A 19,137-nucleotide genomic window follows, 5' to 3' on the forward strand; every position below is an offset into this window, starting at 1 on the left:
TCGGGGGGATCGGGGTGGCCTGGATTTATGCCAGAGTCACTCCACTCCAGGGCTGTCGCCAAAAAATCTTTGCTGCTGCGGCGCAGGGTATGCAGGACACACCGAAGGAGTTCCGGACGACGTTTCCTCTTTGCTCTGCTTCGCCTAGTCGTGTTGGTAGCAGTCCAATTTATAAATGACCTGTCGTCGATGTCGTTTGTTGTTCCTCTTGAGATCTCGATCTATCTATCAGGACAGGGCAGTCAGTCTCTTCTCATCTTCTTACTTGTACGGCAAGCTAGCCGTGGCTTGTCCGGGGTGCTGAGTATCCTCTCTCATCCCCCATCTTCTTCTCTCATCGGGCCACTCTTCATACTGAGCCCATACCCATCTTCAGTCGAGTCAAGTTGTAAGCCCTCTCTCATCTCTCATTCTGTTCTCCTCCTTTTCTCTTTCTTCTTTCCTTGTCTTATCTCATAGTCGGCTGCTTATGCGACTCGACTTACCGGCTGGAGCAAGTCTAGTAACTCGCTGCGTGAATGGGCTTTCTGCGTCCTTAAAGCTCTGTCAGCTATCACATTCGCAGTCTCATCACCGACATTGTCAATGGATGGTGCCTTTGAGACTTGATTTTCTTGAGGAGGGGTTCAGGTGGGCTTTATGAGGACCCGACGCGACAGATTAATATTCGATAGGGCAATTTCCATGTGAGCTCGGCTTCGGATAACGCAGTCCCCAGACCGCTCGAAAGGATCCGCGATTGCTGGCCGACCTGGACGGCATGGGGCGCCCGGAAGGCCCCCAAAGGCGTGTGCAGCGCCTACATGGATTCCGTCACCCAATCCTGAGCAGGGACTTGCCCGCGCGCCCAATCTTCCTTGGTCGTAGAAGCAGCTATACCCACAGCGGCCTGCATGATGCAGCTGTTCAAGTCGTGTCTGCGTATTATGCATTCTCGTCCGGGAAAGTAATTCTGCTTGACTTGGCCTTGGGTTTCACCACTCTCGGAAAGCTGCTGTCCCCCTCTCTCGAGGAGCATACTGACAGACATCGAGACTAAGACAGAGATGAGATCTGTTGATTCTCTGTTGGTGGTGGGAGAAGATCGTTGCTTAATGAAACTAGTGGAGGTCTGACTCAAGTGGTCCTGAATCTCGGATGCTCCTATCAGGGGCGGTTAGGTTGGCAACACGTGCCAAGGTTGTGAGTGGACTGACAAGTGTCAGAAGAATCTTCTTTCTACTTTCCTCTTTGGTTGAGCCGTTGTATAACGCCTTTGTTCACTTGAGAGAGAGAGATGACCTCAAAGCCAGCTACATTGGTGCTTAGGTGGCTGGGTGGAACAATCTTGAAGCTGAGGGGCCCGCTCCTCAGCCATCTTCTCGCCTTCTACCGTAGCCCTAAGGGAAGGCCAGAGGATAAGGGAGGTAATCTTGATCTGCGTCTGTCGGTGAGGAAGCAGCCAAGAGCCTGATGATCTCGGGTCCCGAAGAAAAGAAGCCTTTCCTCCAGGGTGAACAGCCGCAGCGTCATCAGGTAATGACCATTGGGAGCAAACTTCATGTATCAGACGTCGAGAACCCTGGGATGTTCTTTACTGTTTATGGGTATTGTCCCGTTAATTCTCCCTCTCAAGTTGGGAGGGTTGGGGGCCAGTGCCTTGCTTCCAGCTCGAGGACCCGAAATCATCGGGGCTGAGACCGTTACCCTATGGTCGATGAGGGACTTTGATGTGATCCGTAGTCCGTACCGGTCAGAATCTGACTCGTCTCCGTATGGATTAACTCAAGTTGGCCGAGTGGCTCCATCGAGCTCTCCGTTTGCTGTTCAGGGGATACCCTCGTGGTGTATTCCCGCCGCCTCGCTTCACGGAATCTCGGATGTCTTTTGCTCGACGGCGACAGAAGCATCTTGTCGTTTCTTCTTGTATTCTGGTCTTATGGTTAGTTGACTGGTCACTCTCGCTCTCGAACATTGCGAAATCGACCGTTGTCTGGTGCTTCAACGTTTGCTTTCACTCCGCGGGAGCAGGCCATGTGACCTGTTCTCCTGATCTCCGTACATATGGTGCGTGGTTCGTGACAGTGTGACCACCTTAAGCGAGGGTTCGACTTGCTTCTCGGGTACCTTAGGTACTCTGTACCATTCGGATTGCACCTATCTCCGTCAGTCTTGGGTTGTCTTCTGTGGAAGACGTTGTGGGCTGCCCCTTGCCCTAAGCCAACGTAAGGTAGGCAGCAGCAAGTTCAGACAGGCGACCTTCTATGAGGAAAGGTGTGCCTACCGCATCTTACCTGAAGGTACATGGGCACATCATCTTACGGTTGGGTACGATGGTGTTGAAGGTTCCGTTCCGCTCCTTCCCCGTCCTGTCAAAACAGTAACCCCTGTCTCCCCTTCCCTACCTCAGGCAGTTGTCCATCCGGTGTCTTTCATTCTTGTTCTATTACTGGCCTATTCCCGCAGGAAACAAGGTTCAGGGATAAGAAAGAGGAACATCCACCTGCCTTAGGTCTGTACGTCTCCATGCACGATGTTCATCACAGTGTCACAAACTACCACTGAGTGTTTGGAAACGGAGGCTGCGGGAAGGTGCCTTGACCGTTGGGACCGTTAGTACCGTTGACCGTTGCATGTGGCTTTTTTTTCGTCAGGGCTGTCATCCGCATTTGGACAGGTCGCAGGTAGCCTTCCATCAGACGAACCACCTCACACAAAGGCACATGGCATAATCACGTGTAAGACGGTGAGTGGCACTTGATCTTGCTTCTGTCTGATTCGGAAGAGCTCGCATTCTCCTTATCCTTCCTTCCCGCCTCCTTTCCCTCTACCTTCTCTAATTGTTGCGGTCATCATGCAATAACAACACTCATCTGCTATGTCCTGTCTACTTACTCCCTCTTTCCCTTGGCCCATTCCCTCAAGACATTCTTCTTCAACTTGCCAGTGCTAGTCTTGGGCAGTTCATCAACAACCTCAACCTCCCGAGGCACCATGAACTTGGAGATGTTGCTCTGGTGCTTCGCCCACGAAATCAGGTCTTCCCCCTTCAAGCTCTTGCCTTCTTTGACAGTCACGTAGGCTTTAGGACGCTCGCCCCAATGAGAATCAGGCACAGCAACCACGGCCGCTTCGAGTAGATCGGGATGTTGTACGAGCATGCCCTCAAGGGCTACCGATGAGATGTTCTCGCCACCTAGTCCTTCATTAGTCCGACGAGAGACAACAACTCGACGAGTTGACGCGTACCTGAAATGATAATATCCTTTGCTCTATCAAGAATCTGAGCCGATCCATCGGGATGCCAGACTGCGAGATCTCCAGAGTGCAGCGCACCGCCATCGAACAACTTCTTGGTGGCTTCGGCATCCTTGAAATACTCCTTGGCGCAGATATTACCGAAGAATACAATCTCGCCGATTTCTTTCCCATCCTTGGCGACATCAATAAGAACACCCTCCGGCTGATCTGTCTTAATGATTCGAATGGGAAGACTGGTCAAGAAGCCATGACCCTGGCGAGCCATTTTGGCGTACTTCTCGTTTGTTGGGAGTGTCTCCCATGATGGCATATGGTATCCTTTGGTGATGGGACCGTAGGTCTCCGTCATGCCATAGACATGGACGGGGAAGAGATTCAGGTTTGTCTAACCACGTCAACACTATTTCGACGAGTCCCGGCAGCCGGATCAAGCGTTACATACCATCTGCTCGAACAAGTGCGCACTGGGTGGACTGGCAGCTACAGTCACCCGCACTTCTTGGGGCAACTTCTCGGCCTCGTTCGCTGAGCATAACAGGGTGTTGACTGTTGGTGCTGCCTGCAATTGAACTCCTGTGTCAACTGTCTGCTCTTCACACTCCGTGGATAGGAATCACTTGCGTTGAAGTGTGTGATGCCCTCTTCCTTAAGCAACTTCCAGATGAGAGGGTAGTCAATCTTTCGCAAGCACACGTGCGTTCCACGCACAGCCGTTACCGCCCAAGGGAATCTGTACTATGTCAGTAGGCTCAAACAAGACTAAAGGGCCCCAGACTGGAGGGTAGGCTTCTTACGTCCAACCAACGGCGTGGAACCTAGACATAGTCAGCAAGTGCCTTTCGACAATTTACCCTGATGCACTTACATGGGTAAAGTCCATAGCTAGATGGTAGAAATCCATGGTCAGCTAGGTGCAGCAAGCGTGAGCTGGGCTTGATCATGACTTACATATTTGCAACGGCCAGTGTGATAATTCAGTCCTGATTCGATGACGTTTCCAACAGCTACACGGAAATACAATCAGCACAACTTGATACCTGTGCAAGAGTCTCAGACCAGTTCATGCATCACTTACCAGCCAAATAGGCCCCGCGGTGTGTGTAGACTACGCCCTTGGGCCGACTCGTGGTTCCTGAAGTGAAAGGAATGGCAAGCATATCATCCTCATTACCACATTGTGAGTGAAGGCCGGCCCAACCCTGACCGTGTTGCTGATCATACTGCAGGCCCTCCAAGACGGCATCATCAAAGGGGCCACTCAAGGCGCCCTCCGTGTAGTCGGTATCAGTGTCAATAATCAAGGGGACCTGGGGGTGTTTCTCCTTGAACTCGTCAAGCAGGTGGACGAACTCCTGGTCGACGATGATTGAATCGACCTCGGCAAAGTCGAAGATGTAGGTGATGTCATCCGGCTTCAATCTGTAGTTGACACCCACATTAACCCCGCCAGCGGCGGCAATACCAAAGATGGACTCGAGAAAGGCGGGTGTATTGGGCGCAAGAATCCCGACCCTCTTGAAGCCGTGCTTCTTCAGGTAATAGGCAAGGCCGCGCGCTCTGTCTGCGAACTCGATGTAAGACCGTCGCAGGGTTCGGCCGTTGGCTGTCACATGGAAGATGGCTTCCGCATCGGGCTCTATCGCGGCGGCACGCTCTAGAAAGAATGTTGGCGAAAGCTGGTGTATGTGGTGGTTCGGACGGGGCTCATCGACCTTGGCTGTGGAGGATGAGAGGAGGTGTCCGAGGATGTTCTTAAGACGAGATGGAGGGCTAGACATGGCTACTGCTGACTGGAAGAGCCACTTCTACAGAACCGAGAGGTAAGATGTAATAAGGAGGATGAGATTGTCAATTTCTGCGTGCTGAATATGAAATCGTTGGCTGGTTTGAAAGCTGGCGGTCACAAACACATGGAGGCAAATGTGGAAGAAATGGTGACTGAGAGGAAGGACTTGTATGCTGCGATGGAAAGCCAGCCATTCTTGCTACCAGCCACAATCCCTCTTCCACTTACCCGATCCCCGAGCCAGGCTTAGCTGTCCTTGCTGGCATACCCCAATTGTCCAGCTTTTTTTGAGACACTTTGACGGACCGAACCCGACAGCTCCAGCTCCCAGCTCCTGCTTAAGCCCGGCTGTCCTCGGTAGGAAATTACCCCACACTTGGCAAGTGTGCTTCCAGGGCTGCTCCCCACCAGGTTCAAGCTCCCGTCCCAGGCAATGGAAGTCGGGGTAATTGCGCTAGACCGGATTGGACCTCTCTGATATTAGATAAGCAGGACTCACAGAGAAGCGCATAAGCCCGCGCCAGGGGGTGAAAGAACGTCCAGCCAGCGGCGAGCAAAGGGCCCACTGCACTTAATGAAAGTCGCGTCGTCGCTGTGCCACCGTGCTGTAGCCTTGCGCGACCAGGGAAAGTGCAGCGCGAAGTGCCAACGCCCGAAATTTTATCACCGACATCAGCGGGACCTCCTTGCAGCACCGCCATCTCTATCCTTCCCACCTATCCATCTCGAACATCGGCGATTCGAGTCATACGTCACTTCCTCACATATTTCGGCTCGAGTATAGCTTTCTCTGCGACGGTATCACGACGACACCAGCCGATACTTTTCTTGACCTTCCGACCTCTCGCCAGCAATCATGGCAGCTATGTGAGTGCCCATCAACAGCTCCTTCTTTCGCACAGATCCCATGTCCGTCGAGTTGCCGAGAAACAATGGATTTGGTGCGATACAACTATTCCACAATCAGGCGCAATTGGAGCTTCTCCCACTTTTCTATCGTTCGATAGCTAACGAGATGCCCCTTCCTAGAGAGAGCTTCGACGGCATCTACTTGGACCTGTCCAAGGAGAGCGGCAAGTGCAGATTTGCCGAGAGCGGTCTCGGTTGGAAGCCCTCCGGCGGTGGCGATACCTTCACTCTCGATCACAGCACAATTGCCTCGGCGCAGTGGAGCCGAGCTGCCAAGGGCTACGAAATCAAGATCCTCAACCGAGACTCGCGCATCATCCAGCTCGATGGTTTCCAACAAGAGGTAAAGAAGCGCGTCAGTCGTTAGATTCAGGATGAATGGAATGCTGACTTGGTATATGGCGTGAAGGACTATGAGCGTCTTGCCAAGCTCTTCAAGAACTGGTACAGCACCGCGCTCGAGAATAGGGAGCACGCCCTGAGGGGATGGAACTGGGGCAAGGCCGACTTTGGAAAGGCTGAGCTGTCTTTCAACGTCCAGAGCCGCCCTGCGTTCGAAATCCCCTACTCCGAAATCTCAAACACCAACTTGGCGGGTCGTAACGAGGTCGCGGTCGAATTCTCAGCTCCCACGGACAAGAACGATACTGGCACTAATGGCCACTTGGGCGGTGCGCGCGGAAAGGGCAAGAAGGCGGGTGCCGGCAAGGATCAGCTCGTTGAGATGCGGTTTTACATTCCTGGAACCGTCAAGAAGGAAGTGGAGGGCGACGAGGCTGGTAGCGACGCCGGCGGCGAAGAGGAGAAGAACGCCGTCACCCTGTTCTACGATACCCTGATGGAGAAGGCCGAGATTGGCGAGACCGCAGGCGATACTATCGCTACGTTCCTGGACATCCTCCATCTCACACCCAGGTATGTGCGAATCGCTATAGCTGTCTATAACCCAAAAGTTTCTGACACCCCGACAGAGGTCGTTTCGATATCGACATGTACGATGCGTCTTTCCGTCTCCGTGGTAAGACGTACGACTACAAGATCCAGTACGACGCCATCAAGAAGTTTATGGTGCTTCCCAAGCCAGACGAGACCCACGTGCTTCTTTGCGTTGGCCTGGACCCGCCCCTGCGCCAGGGTCAGACAAGATACCCGTTCATCGTCATGCAGTTCAAGAAGGACGAGGAGGTGACGATTGATCTTAACCTCACCGAGGAGCAAATAGACGAGCGGTACAAGGACAGACTTCAGCCTCACTACGAGCAACCTCTTCACCAAGTCATCACCTACATCTTCCGAGGACTTGCCAACAAGAAGATCACGACGCCTGCCAAGGACTTCCAGACGTATGTGTCTCACCATCCGTGCGAGAGAATCTGTGCTAACATCCACGCAGCCATCGCAATCAGTTCGGTATCAAGTGCTCGATCAAGGCCAGTGAAGGCTTCCTGTACTGCCTGGAGAAGGCGTTCATGTTTGTGCCTAAACCTGCGACGTACATTGCCTACGAGCAAACAGCGTCCATCACATTCTCTCGTGTTGGAGGTGCCGTTTCTGCGCTGTCAACCTTTGATATCACCGTGCAGATGAAGAACGGCGCTGGCTCATCACAGTTCAGCAACATCAACCGCGAGGATCTCAAGGGGCTCGAGGAGTTCTTCAGACTCAAGGGGTTGCGCGTTAAGAACGAAATCGATGAAGAGACCAACCTCATTGCTGCAGCCATGCGCGACCAAGCTATGGACGATTCGGAAGAGGAGGTTGTTGGTGCCGCCAAGGCCGACCGTGGCTCAGCTGACGAGGACGAAGAGAGTGTCGATGAGGACTTTAACGCCGAGAGTGAGAGTGACGTTGCCGAAGAGTTTGACAGCGACCACGAGAGCTCTGGCTCAGGCAGCCAAGAGAGCGACGTGGATAACGACGACGGCGACGATGGCGAGGATGACGAAGAAGAGGAAGAGGAGAGGCCCAAGAAGAAGAAGAAGACGGGTTGATTGCGCCCTTTCGACTTTTGGGTGTGTTTATCGGCTGGGTGGAGAGGCTGCTGGGCGTTTTTATTTGGGTGTCGGATGAAATGTAACACTATGATTATCTACTTTGACGGTTGCCGACTGGGCGTCGCGGCGAAGCAGAAGAGGTTAATACTTTTCTTGGAAGAGACCCTGCGAGTCTTTTTGCAACACGAGAATTTACTGAGTGCGTTTTTGTTTAGTATCAAGTGACTGTTTACTCACGGCAGTATGCAAGTGGGGTCCATGTAAGCTTGCCTAGCACCTTCACCTTGTACGCCAGTGAGTCAACCCAGCACATGCCACACGACCACGCAGATGTGATTTCGTGTCATGACCATCAAGCGCCAGCCGTTTACTACTTGTGTCCCCTAGGTCCTCACGACCGCATGAACACGCTACAGCGAACCTGCCACATACCTTACACGTCCAGATACCATGAACGAGCCCATCCAGCTCCCGGGCTCAGGTTCAGGCTCAACGGGAACGATGCCCCGCCTCGGTCTCGGCGTCTACCAGCTCAGGGGGGAAGAATGCTTCGCGGCCTGTCTGGCGGGGTTAGAGGCCGGGTACCGGCACATTGATACCGCGCGGCTGTATGGGAATGAAGAGGAGGTTGGGAGGGCCGTTGGGGTGTTTTTGAGACGGCGGGAGGAAGTGTTATCAGATGGGTGCGATGATGGGCTTGGTGTTTCTGCCGCTGGGAGAAGAGGGAGGGTCAAGAGGGAGGATTTATTTTTGACAACTAAGGTTGGACGGTGGGAGGGCGACGGGGAGAAGATGTATGAGAGTGTACTGGGGAGTGTAATGAGAATTGCTGGGGAGGAGGATGGTGGAGGGTACGTTGACTTGATTCTCGTACATCGTCCCGTTGCGCGGTGGAGGGATATCTGGAGCGTGTTGGGGAGGTTTGTGAGGGAGGGTAGGGCGAGGGTGCTCGGGGTTAGTAATTTTGGGATTGGGGCGCTGGAGGAGATGAAGAAGGGTTGCGAGGGGGTGTTGCCGTGTGTGAATCAGATTGAGGTGAGTTTTCTTTCCTCGCCGTGTTAGGACATTGACAGAGGTCTGCAGAGCAAAGTCTATTGAGGGAGAGATGCTGATGAGTGTGGGAATAGCTTAACCCGTGGTGTCAACAGCGAGAACTAGTCGCCTACTGCCAACAAAACGGCATCGTGGTACAAGCGTACAGCCCTCTCGCGCGCGGGCAGCGGTGGGCGGATCCGGTGTTGAGAGAGGTCGTGGAGCGGGTTCGGCGCCGTGTCGGGGTCGGTGTCCGGGAGGATTCAATACCGGTATCCGGACGACGGGTTGCGGGGACGAACTGCCGCAACGACGACCCACGGGAGCGGGAGACGGCAGAGGAGATTCCGGTGGAGACGGCAGAGGAGATTCCGGTGGAGACGGCAGTCACGAAAAAGAGAGAGATCACGGAGGCTACAGTCACGCCGGCGCAGGTGCTAATCCGGTGGTCTCTGCAACGCGGATATGTGCCGCTTCCCAAGAGTGCGGACGCAGAGAGAATCAGGGAGAATGGGGACGTGTTTTGGTTCAAGCTTGATGATGTCGAGATGGGCATGTTGGACGGATTGGATCTGGGGGCTGCGGGGGCGCTGTTTCCTAAGAATGTGAGTTGATGGTGGGATACATCACTCACCTTAACTTAGGACTTCCCATGAAACGCATCCTGATAGAAATGCTCTGGAATAGTCTGCAGCCACGGGGCTATAGGCAGCGTGTAGAGACTTCGTTCCGAGTTTGTAAAGTGCAAAGCAAGATTGATCGGCTTTCGGTTTCTGTATGTGGCCGCATCCTATTTCTATAGAGAATCCCCAGTTCACTTGCATTTAAGTCTCATGACAGGATGTCACAATATTGAATATGACCGCAACACACAGCAAAAGCGTGCAAAAGCGTGTAGACCTTAGCACGCCTGCTAATGAGGTTACTACAAGTGCCCCACGCAGACAGCGCTCCCAGCGGCCGGGGCAGGACGGAAGGTTCGCCGAGACCCGAACCGGGGCTTTATTCGGGCGCGGGTTGGTGGCGCTGGCGCTGGCGCATGAACTCATCAAGTGGGCGGTGGAACCATTCCAGGGCGGCCAGCACAGGTGCCAGCTTCACCTGGAATCTTCGATGCTCATCCTGGGCCATCCCACCTCGCGCTGCGCTTGCGGAGGGGCAGTGAAGCAGTGACCTGCCTGCTTGCAGCTTTGGGGTAAGGATCGCCAAACAAACAAAAAACATCGACAAACGTCTCTGCCCTTTGACCTGCAAGCGCTTGACTTTAACCCTTAAAATTTCCTCCAATTCAGCAGTCCATCATCGTCATTTCAAAGACTTGACCCGCTTTCTAAAGACGACGACCATGAGCGAAAGTAGCTTTCAACGTCCGTTGCGCGGCGGCTGCCAGTGCGGGCGCAACAGTTACATCATCGAGGTCCCGCAAGGCACCACCGAGAAAGCCCAGGTGCTATTCCATACAGACTCAATGCACAGTAAGTGGCTTCGTCTCGCCAAATTCTCGCGATTTCCGTAAGCAGGCGTTCTCAAATAATCCCGCCGTGCATACAGCCGATCGTGCCTCACCTCTTCGAAAGCAGAAGCTCCGCTAACCCATGATCTGATGCGCAGGAGTTCCTCTCGCAACCCCACTGGCCGCCATGATCCGAGTGCCACTCTCGTGGTATCACAGCTCAACCCACGCCTTCTACCCGGACGAAAGGCACTCGACGATCCGCCGCGTTTTCGAATCACCCTCCAACCACCACCCTTCGAGACGAAACTTTTGCGGCTTCTGCGGCACGCCGCTATCCTACTGGACCGAGAGACCCCCTACCGAGGCGGGGTTCATCCACCTGACCCTTGCGAGCCTGCGAGGTGAAGACCTTCGAGATCTGGAAGATCTGGGGCTGATTCCAGAGTTTGAAGAGCCGGAAGAACAGCCCGCTGTTCCGACAACAACCACGGTAATTGGGAGGGAAACCCAGGGCGTCCCTTGGTTCGAAGGCATGATCGATGGTACCCGTTTGGGCAACTTGCGTCACAGCCAGGTTGTTGATCATAGCAGAGACGGGAAAATTAGGGTTGAATGGGAGATTGTAGAGTGGACCGAGGGAGACGATGCTCCCGACGTGGCCGCAGCAGCGGATGGCGATGTTAATATGACGACAAATCATCCCGGAAAACGCAAAATGAACGACCGAGAGGACGAGGATGCGGCTGTCGACGGCATGCATTAAGCCTTGCCCATGCCGTGCATTGCAGCGGCAGGGTAGGTCGTAATGAGTCCAGGGCCGTCTCGAGCTGGGCCGGCTCACCTTCGTCCCGGCTTCCGTACACCTCGGTGAGGCTCCGGATAGAGTCTCCAAAACAAAGACTTTGCTTCTGGCGAAGACTCTGTCCCGTTAGTCTTGAAAAGTTGCGCAAAGATGTGGCAGTCCCAAAAGATGGCACTTTTGATTTGCACACATCAGAGGATGTGCTGCGTAGCAGTTACGGAAAGAATTGAAATGAGCTTCAAAGAGGCAGGCAGGCATGCGCGCTGTACTGATTGCAGCGTCCACGATGAAAGCAGCAAAGATGAAGGTACCTTGAGATAGCTGTAGATGCTACCATGTACACACATGCCCCAGCAGGGAATAGAAGTTGCAAAATCTCCGATGATCTTCCGGAAGTGGTGTTGTTTTGTGTCGTTTTGAGCTTCCGCTACCTTGACCAAAGGCCTGTTGGCTGTAAGTGAAGGCTCCGCCAGCCGGGCAGACGGCTTTGTCAACCGAAATCGAGAAGACATCAAGCAGTTGCATCGTTTCCTTGGATGACCGGGAGAGGCGTTGGCCTTCCGCGTAGAAACAACAGATCCATGGTTCTTCATGTGATACGGCGTGTTGTAATCGCGCAAACTAAGGTGCTTACGCTGGGGCTGTCGGCCTTGGAGGGGCGGAATTGGATTTCAGGCAGGATGCAGCTCCTCGTAAAGTCGTATCTGGCATCCATCCATGAGCCCGCTTGATAAAAGCGCCGGACGGAGAAAAGGGAACCGCAAGAAGCCTTGAAATAATGCCAGGTGTTCTGAAGTTGAGATGCCGTCTATATCAGAGTCTTGCTATGAAGCTGGGGACGAGAAAGCTGGATGGTGCGGAGATTATGGGACGATAGCCGGAGTTGGAGAAGCTTCTTGGAGTGACATTGGACGAGCCGGGTGTAGGTAGATACAGGTGGAAGGGAGACTCTCCCGTCCGGCGTCCGCTCACCGAGAGCGACGGGATTTTGTTCGCGGAGCCGGGAGTTTTCTGAAATTTTGGACTGGGCGTGACCAAAGTAAGGAAAATCGTGGCAGTAGCGGCTGGTTACCCGTTGTCTGGGAGTCAAGGAGAGCTCGGGAGGATTCCCCGTGGCCATGGTCGGTCGCCTTATGCGAGCGATTGCGTAGGACGAGACCTTGCAGAGTGTGCTGCGAGCATTGCTCCATGTCTGCTACCAGCCGATCCTGGCGAGGCAATCAGACATTGGGACCAGCTCAGATTGCGCTAGCGGCCGGCGGAATTGAGCCGTCACCGGAGTTTTGGCGACAGCGTTTGGCGATATGCATGTCGCCGGCCATCCAGTGTGCATATGTGTCCGTACCGACATGTTTTACACAACCTGTGTGTGTGATGTGCAAGGAGAACTTGGTGCGTGGGCTGCAGAACTTACAGCGAATTCATGCTGGCGCTTGTGCCGAATAGAGACAAGTGTCCAATCATATAAGTTCGGAGATCGTCAGGTGAGGAATCGAGGTTTGTTCGTGTTTCGAATTGGCTCTTGGAGGCTGGTGCTGGTAAACCGTAAGACGAGCTGGGCAGAGAAAAGGTCATGTTTTGACGGATAGACGGGCCGTCGTGTGCTCTCTAGACTCTGGGAAGCGGCGGCGGAGAGGAGAGAAATGGGGAGCACTTGGGAAAAAGGGGACCCCACGGCGGGGTAATGGAAGGCGCCCCTGGCCTAGGCGCAGATGCACTTCCCCTGTTGGGTGTCGGGTCGAAGAAACCCCAAGGAGGGCAAGAAGGGGGTAGATACTTGCCTATTCGTACCTTCTTTTCCATCGCCTCCAAATTCATTTGGAAAGAGGCATCGTGATGAGGACGTGCTTGCCCCCCGTCTCACAGGATTCCATGTACACGTACATCAAGGTTGCACAAGGTCACTCTACTGGCGGCAGCTGCCGTGGACATTTCCCTACTGCCTTCATTCCTTCCATCTCTCCCGTAGCCTCTGCCGACTCTAGCGAATGGAACATGACGATGCGCTTCTTTTCGGTGTTCCACGCACATTCTACTGTCGGAAAATCCCCGCGCCATCTGGGTAACGAGATAGGTACACCGCTCAAAGTAGACGCTACTGGCGGGCAAAGAAAACTCACGTTGGACGCCTCATCTTTACGAATCAAAGGTAGGTAACTTGCCAGATCACGCCTCCGACCCATCCATCCAACGCCGACGCCAATGCCAATCCCAACGCCAGCACCATCCATCTTCGGGCCATGTTCTAGTCCTAGCTTCTCGGTGTCGACGGTCCGACATTGGAGACGTCCAGAGTACCAGATTGACCAAGGCGCTACCTGATACCACGTCCATCCGTCCCATGTCGTTGTCTGATGTGCCCAGTCTGTACCTCACTCTCACTGCACACCTGCACGCTTAGTACAGACGGATACCTTGACACGATGCGGGTGTTTGTCCCATCTTTTTTTTTCTTCCTTCCCTGCCCTGTCTACCTTAGTTTATTATACTCGAGTAATCCTTGTATCTGGCTACCTTTACTTTTGCCTAAACCTACCAAGGACGTCCAAGTACCCCCGTCCATCCCAAGGTCACAATGCCGTTTTAATTGCGCCGCGCTGCTTCCTTCCGTCTTTCTTTTGCATCTTATAAGTATCGTGGCAGCACCTCACTGTCCATCTGTACGATCCCATCTTGCTCCCTCCTCTCCCCGTCGCCTCCTTTTACATCTCATCTCTCTTCTCGATCTCTTTTGACCACTTGTTATCCAGTGGTTCGTTTCTTGTCGGGGCAAATAATCTACTCTTGGCTGAGCCATCATCATCCCACCGTCAAGCCCATCGAAACCGCTCCATCAGTCTTAGCGTAGGTGCCTCGCAGACTGACGACTCTCTGAGAATCATAATACCAAACCTCCTCTCCGTAGCTGGTCACCCTTCAAACCCGTCCGTCATGTCTCTTCCCAACGACTTCCTTTGGGGCTTTGCCACCGCATCGTACGTATTTCATCTCACCATCAACCCGGCTCGGCCCATCCCCAATGCCCCGGTCTGGTTGTTATCACCATGCATATTCGCTCCCTCTTCCGCCGATATCCCGATTTGGATGACTTACAAGCATTCTCCCACCACACTTCGCCCTCTTCCCTCCGTCTTTCCCGTCCCGCCTGCAAATTCCACTTCCCCTCCGAGCTGCCCCCACTATCATCTTTCCCCTCTCCCCTCATTTAGCGACCACGACGACACAACATGCGAGACCCCTGCTGACGCTGTTTGTCCACCACTACAGTTACCAGATTGAGGGTGCCGCCGAGAAGGACGGTCGTGGTCCTTCCATCTGGGACACCTTCTGCGCCATCCCCGGCAAGATTGCCGATGGCAGCTCCGGTGCCGTCGCCTGCGATTCCTACAACCGCACTGCCGAAGACATTGCCCTGCTCAAGTCCGTTGGCGCAAACACCTACCGCTTTTCCCTTGCCTGGTCGAGAATCATCCCTGTCGGTGGTCGCAACGACCCCATCAACCAGGCCGGCCTTGACCACTACATCAAGTTCGTCGACGACCTCCTTGAGGCTGGCATCACCCCATTCATCACCCTCTTCCACTGGGATCTCCCCGATGGACTCGACAAGCGCTACGGTGGTCTCCTGAACCGTGAGGAGTTCCCTCTCGACTTTGAGCACTACGCCCGCATCGTCTTCAAGGCCATTCCCAAGTGCAAGAACTGGATCACCTTCAACGAGCCTTGGTGTTCCTCCATTCTCGGCTACAGCAGTGGCTTTTTCGCACCCGGTCACACCTCAGACCGCAGCAAGTCCGCCATCGGTGACTCTTCCCGCGAACCCTGGATCGTTGGCCACAACTTGCTCGTTGCCCACGGCCGCGCAGTCAAGGTCTACCGCGAGGAGTTCAAGCCCACCAATGGTGGCCAGATTGGTATCACCTTGAACGGTGATGCCACTTACCCCTGGGACCCTGAGGACCCTGAGGACGTCGAGGCCTCTGACCGCAAGATCGAGTTCGCCATTTCCTGGTTCGCTGACCCAATCTACTTCGGCAAGTACCCCGACTCCATGCTCAAGCAGCTTGGGGACCGCCTGCCCGAGTTTACGCCCGAGGAACTCGCCCTTGTCAAGGGATCCAACGACTTCTACGGCATGAACCACTACACGGCCAACTACATCAAGCACAAGACCACCCCTCCTGAGGAGGACGACTTCCTTGGTAACCTCGAGACCCTCTTCGAGTCCAAGAGCGGTGAGAACATCGGCGAAGAGACCCAGTCTTTCTGGCTGCGCCCTAACCCCCAGGGCTTCCACAACCTCCTTGTCTGGCTCTCCAAGCGCTACGGCTACCCGCCCATCTACGTCACAGAAAACGGTACCTCCCTCAAGGGCGAGAACGACATGCCCCTTGAGCAGATTCTCGAGGACGACTTCCGTGTCAAGTACTTTGACGGCTATGTCAAGGCCATGGCCGATGCCCACGAGAAGGACGGTGTCAACGTCAAGGGCTACATGGCGTGGTCCCTCATGGACAACTTCGAGTGGGCCGAGGGCTACGAGACTCGTTTCGGCGTCACTTTTGTCGACTATGAGAACGACCAGAAGAGATACCCCAAGAAGAGCGCCAAGAGCCTCAAGCCCCTCTTTGACAGTCTTATCAAGAAGGCCTAAGCATTTGTCACGGTGTGTGAGTGTTGACGCATAACAAGAGCAGGTTAAAGGGCATCCATTAAGCTTGGATATGCATATCATTATGAAAATGTACAGAGAGCACTGATCTGCTCATGATGATGTATGAAGATTGTTTTGTTGCGATCCAATATGTAGTTTGGATATGAAATGCCGAATTGAGAAGGCTTAAATCTGATGTCGATCATGGAGTGAACTGGAGTATGAGATATGGGCTGTCTCGCTGAATTGTGATGACCGGCTAAACTCCATGTTTTCAGTTACATTTGAACCTCGCTTAAAACCTTCAGGTACATATCACCCAGAACTAACATGGTTTGTCAACCAGCAATTGAGGCGGCCTTTGTAAGCCATGAAGAACTGCCGAACCAGACTTTGGGCTAAGGTGGTTCCATAGCCAACATGCCACGAATCATGCCGGCTCGGCCTTTTTTCCTTCTCATATTCCCTGTGTCTTCACGTGAATAAGACATATTCGAAGAACGAAGAATTCGCTGGCTGTCATTTATAACTTGCCTGTGGTATACAGGCCCCTCACAGTTGCGAGCGCCGTGGATGCCACGGATCACGGTATGCCATGAAATTAATTATCGACGAAGTAAAGATAAGCGAAAAGCCAGCGAGGTCCGAAGAGGGCTTATGTACGGTATCGGATGTGCCTGATTTGAGCCGCATACGGCCGACCCAGCAATGGGTCGGCTGGGCGGCTGGGTCAATCCCGACCATCCAGCTCTTGATGTTGGGCCGGAACACGATGCCGAACATGGAGCCGCTGTCCACCTGCAAGGCCTCGGCGCTGTTGTAGGTCCCGGCTTTAGATGTGTAGTCGCGTTTGAGCTATTGAAATCGCAGTAGAAGGGGGAAGAGAGCCCAAAGGGCGGCTCGAGTTGTTTGCTTCAGCATCACCTTAGGCATCACCAGCTCTTTGTCTCATGCAAGTTGCAACCACAGATATCACAAACAGACAAAGGCTCTGTTTGAAACCATAAGCATTTCGCCAGCGCGTTCTCTTTATCAAGTGTGACTCTGCCCAGCTTGACCTACAGAGAGCAACAATATCTGGCTTCAGCCAATGGCGTCCAGTTCCAACTGAACGGTTTGAGACAACAAGCACCCTATTTGCTTTTATTTGAGCTTCGGCCGAGAACCAACGCAGAGACTCTTTGGTGCCTGACGCGGTTCGGAAAGATCTCAGTTCGCGCAAAATGACAGCAAGACAATGTCTCGTCTCAGCGACAGGCCAAGAAGGCCAGATGCCGTTGCCCGCGCGGTCCTTGCCGAGGAATCACGGAATCGCGCCAGGCATGGCATACATCGTGACTCCATCTGCCAATTTCTCCAGGTTCAGGGCAGAGCGGCTGGATGGACTTGGCAATGTCTTCCCGCTGGCTTCACCCCCTTGCATATGCTTAAGCATGTTTCCCAAAGTGGGTGAGCCACAGTCTTTGTGCGCACTTATATCCCCAGCTCGTGTCCCCAGTTCAAACGACGCTCTAGAACTCTGCGTGGTTTGCTTTCACCGATTATTGCTTTTGCGGCTTGGTCCTCGTTCTTATTATGCCGCTTCAGTGGCTCCGCGGCCGCTTTGCCTACACGCCGCTTCAAACCGACGATGCGGCCTTCTCGGGTTCTTTACCATGGAAGGGCAGGCCTTCCCCTACAATCTTTACTCTGAGACAGCTCAAGTTGGCTGCGTTCACTATTCTGGGGCTGTTGTTGCTATCGGGCGTTGGAGTCTACAACCGTGATCAGATTGAAGCCATCCGAGCAGCTTACTCAACTTCTCAACACGACGAGTCACCTGACGTCAAGTCTGTAGACTGGTCTCGGTTTGCGTACGTCCAGTATGTCACTAATAAAGACTATCTCTGTAACTCGGTCATGTTTTTTGAGAGGCTGAAAGAACTTGAGAGTAAAGCGGACCGAGTTCTGATGTACCCCTCCGTCATGCTCGCTGATCCTCATGAGAAGGAACATGAAGATTCATCAGATGATGCCAAACTCCTCATCCTTGCTCGGGAGAAGTACAACGTAAAGCTTGATCCAATATCAGTTCAACATCGAACAGGCTCAGATCGTAAGTCGCCCCTCCAGGATTATCATCCTGGCCGCCAAGAGCTGACATGGAGCTCTTATCTAGCAACCTGGGCGGATTCTTTCACAAAACTTCTCGCCTTTAACCAGACGAAATACGACCGCGTACTTTCAATCGACTCGGACTCAACTCTCCTACAACACATGGACGAGCTCTTCTCTCTTCCGCCAACCACAGTCGCCATGCCACGTGCGTATTGGCTTCACCCAGACAAACACGTTTTATCCTCCCAAGTTATTCTCATTCAACCAATTCAAGTGGAATTCACCCGCATTGCATCCAAGATCAATAATGCCGGAAGAAACGATTACGACATGGAGCTCGTCAACGAGTTATACCAGGATAGCGCCATGGTCCTACCGCACCGGCCTTACGATCTTTTAACGGGGGAGTTTAGCAAAGACAACCATCAATGGTACCTTGGTAGCGACGAAGAAGCCTGGGACCCAGTCGCCGCCTACAACGAGGCAAAGTTGCTGCATTTTTCGGACTGGCCTTTGCCTAAACCCTGGTTGGACGCCCCCGAAAACTTGGTCCGGGAGAGAGAGCCTAAGTGTGTGGCCATGATGGATGGACTTGGAAGTTGTGCCGCGAGAGATATCTGGCGTGGGATCTACGAAGAGTTTAGGGAACGCAGGAAAGTAAGTCTGCTGGAAAGTCTCAAGTAGTTTGCAAACAGCGCGGCTAACAACGAGACAGCGAGTCTGTGACACGAGTCCCCCGGAAACACTAGAGAATGGCCGCAGACGCCGCTAGTCATGGAGGTATAGGTTTCATTAAGTCGGAGTAAGGTGGTTTTCGTCGTAACTTCTCTCTATTTAATCGAACTAAAACTCCACTTTGACGCATGAATCCGACAAGTGCTTAGGATGGATAACCCCGGTTGCTGCACACCAACTCAGCGTTGTTTGATAATTCCATTATCGAGCTATCGCGACTGATGGATCATGCAAGGGTCAAAAAAAGGAAATACACTCTAGCAAAGACCTTTTCAATAGACTAAAAAGTTGATACAAAAGCCAAACGAAATAGTGATGGGTAATATGACTATCTACGGTTGCATAGAGTATGTACACGCGCGCCAAGTTCGTTCTGATCCTCAAATGATAGGGACCACACGATCCCATACTCCTGATTTGAGCAACTCAGAA

At 53.3% G+C, this 19,137-nt stretch overlaps 7 protein-coding genes across 7 annotated transcripts; 6 read left to right on the forward strand and 1 right to left on the reverse strand.

Annotated features, from left to right (window-relative positions):
• Nucleotides 1–27: 27 nt before the first annotated feature.
• On the forward strand, nucleotides 28–459 carry CTAM01_05943 (uncharacterized protein; the record flags this gene model as incomplete). Its single annotated transcript, XM_060521973.1, has 1 exon — nucleotides 28–459. One exon carries the CDS (start codon nucleotides 28–30, stop codon nucleotides 457–459), a length of 432 nt encoding a protein of 143 aa, XP_060383163.1.
• Nucleotides 460–2,870: 2,411 nt separating this feature from the next.
• Nucleotides 2,871–5,018, reverse strand: CTAM01_05944 (AMP-binding enzyme; the record flags this gene model as incomplete). Its single annotated transcript, XM_060521974.1, has 8 exons — nucleotides 2,871–3,175; nucleotides 3,229–3,625; nucleotides 3,683–3,795; nucleotides 3,858–3,970; nucleotides 4,035–4,055; nucleotides 4,106–4,122; nucleotides 4,189–4,244; nucleotides 4,316–5,018. The coding sequence occupies 8 exons, from the start codon at nucleotides 5,016–5,018 to the stop codon at nucleotides 2,871–2,873; spliced, it is 1,725 nt and encodes a 574-aa protein (XP_060383164.1).
• Nucleotides 5,019–5,882: 864 nt separating this feature from the next.
• On the forward strand, nucleotides 5,883–7,926 carry CTAM01_05945 (FACT complex subunit pob-3; the record flags this gene model as incomplete). Its single annotated transcript, XM_060521975.1, has 5 exons — nucleotides 5,883–5,893; nucleotides 6,056–6,278; nucleotides 6,345–6,850; nucleotides 6,907–7,278; nucleotides 7,329–7,926. 5 exons carry the CDS (start codon nucleotides 5,883–5,885, stop codon nucleotides 7,924–7,926), a joined length of 1,710 nt encoding a protein of 569 aa, XP_060383165.1.
• A 453-nt stretch (nucleotides 7,927–8,379) lies between these two features.
• Nucleotides 8,380–9,669, forward strand: CTAM01_05946 (uncharacterized protein; the record flags this gene model as incomplete). The annotated part of the gene is made up of 3 exons (XM_060521976.1): nucleotides 8,380–8,964; nucleotides 9,078–9,566; nucleotides 9,649–9,669. The coding sequence occupies 3 exons, from the start codon at nucleotides 8,380–8,382 to the stop codon at nucleotides 9,667–9,669; spliced, it is 1,095 nt and encodes a 364-aa protein (XP_060383166.1).
• A 637-nt stretch (nucleotides 9,670–10,306) lies between these two features.
• Nucleotides 10,307–11,180, forward strand: CTAM01_05947 (uncharacterized protein; the record flags this gene model as incomplete). Its single annotated transcript, XM_060521977.1, has 2 exons — nucleotides 10,307–10,436; nucleotides 10,573–11,180. 2 exons carry the CDS (start codon nucleotides 10,307–10,309, stop codon nucleotides 11,178–11,180), a joined length of 738 nt encoding a protein of 245 aa, XP_060383167.1.
• A 2,970-nt stretch (nucleotides 11,181–14,150) lies between these two features.
• On the forward strand, nucleotides 14,151–15,873 carry CTAM01_05948 (glycosyl hydrolase family 1; the record flags this gene model as incomplete). The annotated part of the gene is made up of 2 exons (XM_060521978.1): nucleotides 14,151–14,194; nucleotides 14,487–15,873. 2 exons carry the CDS (start codon nucleotides 14,151–14,153, stop codon nucleotides 15,871–15,873), a joined length of 1,431 nt encoding a protein of 476 aa, XP_060383168.1.
• A 1,575-nt stretch (nucleotides 15,874–17,448) lies between these two features.
• CTAM01_05949 (glucose N-acetyltransferase) lies at nucleotides 17,449–18,742 on the forward strand (the record flags this gene model as incomplete). Its single annotated transcript, XM_060521979.1, has 4 exons — nucleotides 17,449–17,968; nucleotides 18,032–18,175; nucleotides 18,245–18,627; nucleotides 18,686–18,742. The coding sequence occupies 4 exons, from the start codon at nucleotides 17,449–17,451 to the stop codon at nucleotides 18,740–18,742; spliced, it is 1,104 nt and encodes a 367-aa protein (XP_060383169.1).
• Nucleotides 18,743–19,137: the final 395 nt, after the last annotated feature.

The sequence above is a fragment of the Colletotrichum tamarilloi genome (assembly GCF_030869305.1).
Source record: "Colletotrichum tamarilloi strain Tom-12 chromosome Unknown Scaffold_16.1, whole genome shotgun sequence".
Classification (NCBI taxonomy): Eukaryota; Fungi; Ascomycota; class Sordariomycetes; order Glomerellales; family Glomerellaceae; genus Colletotrichum; species Colletotrichum tamarilloi.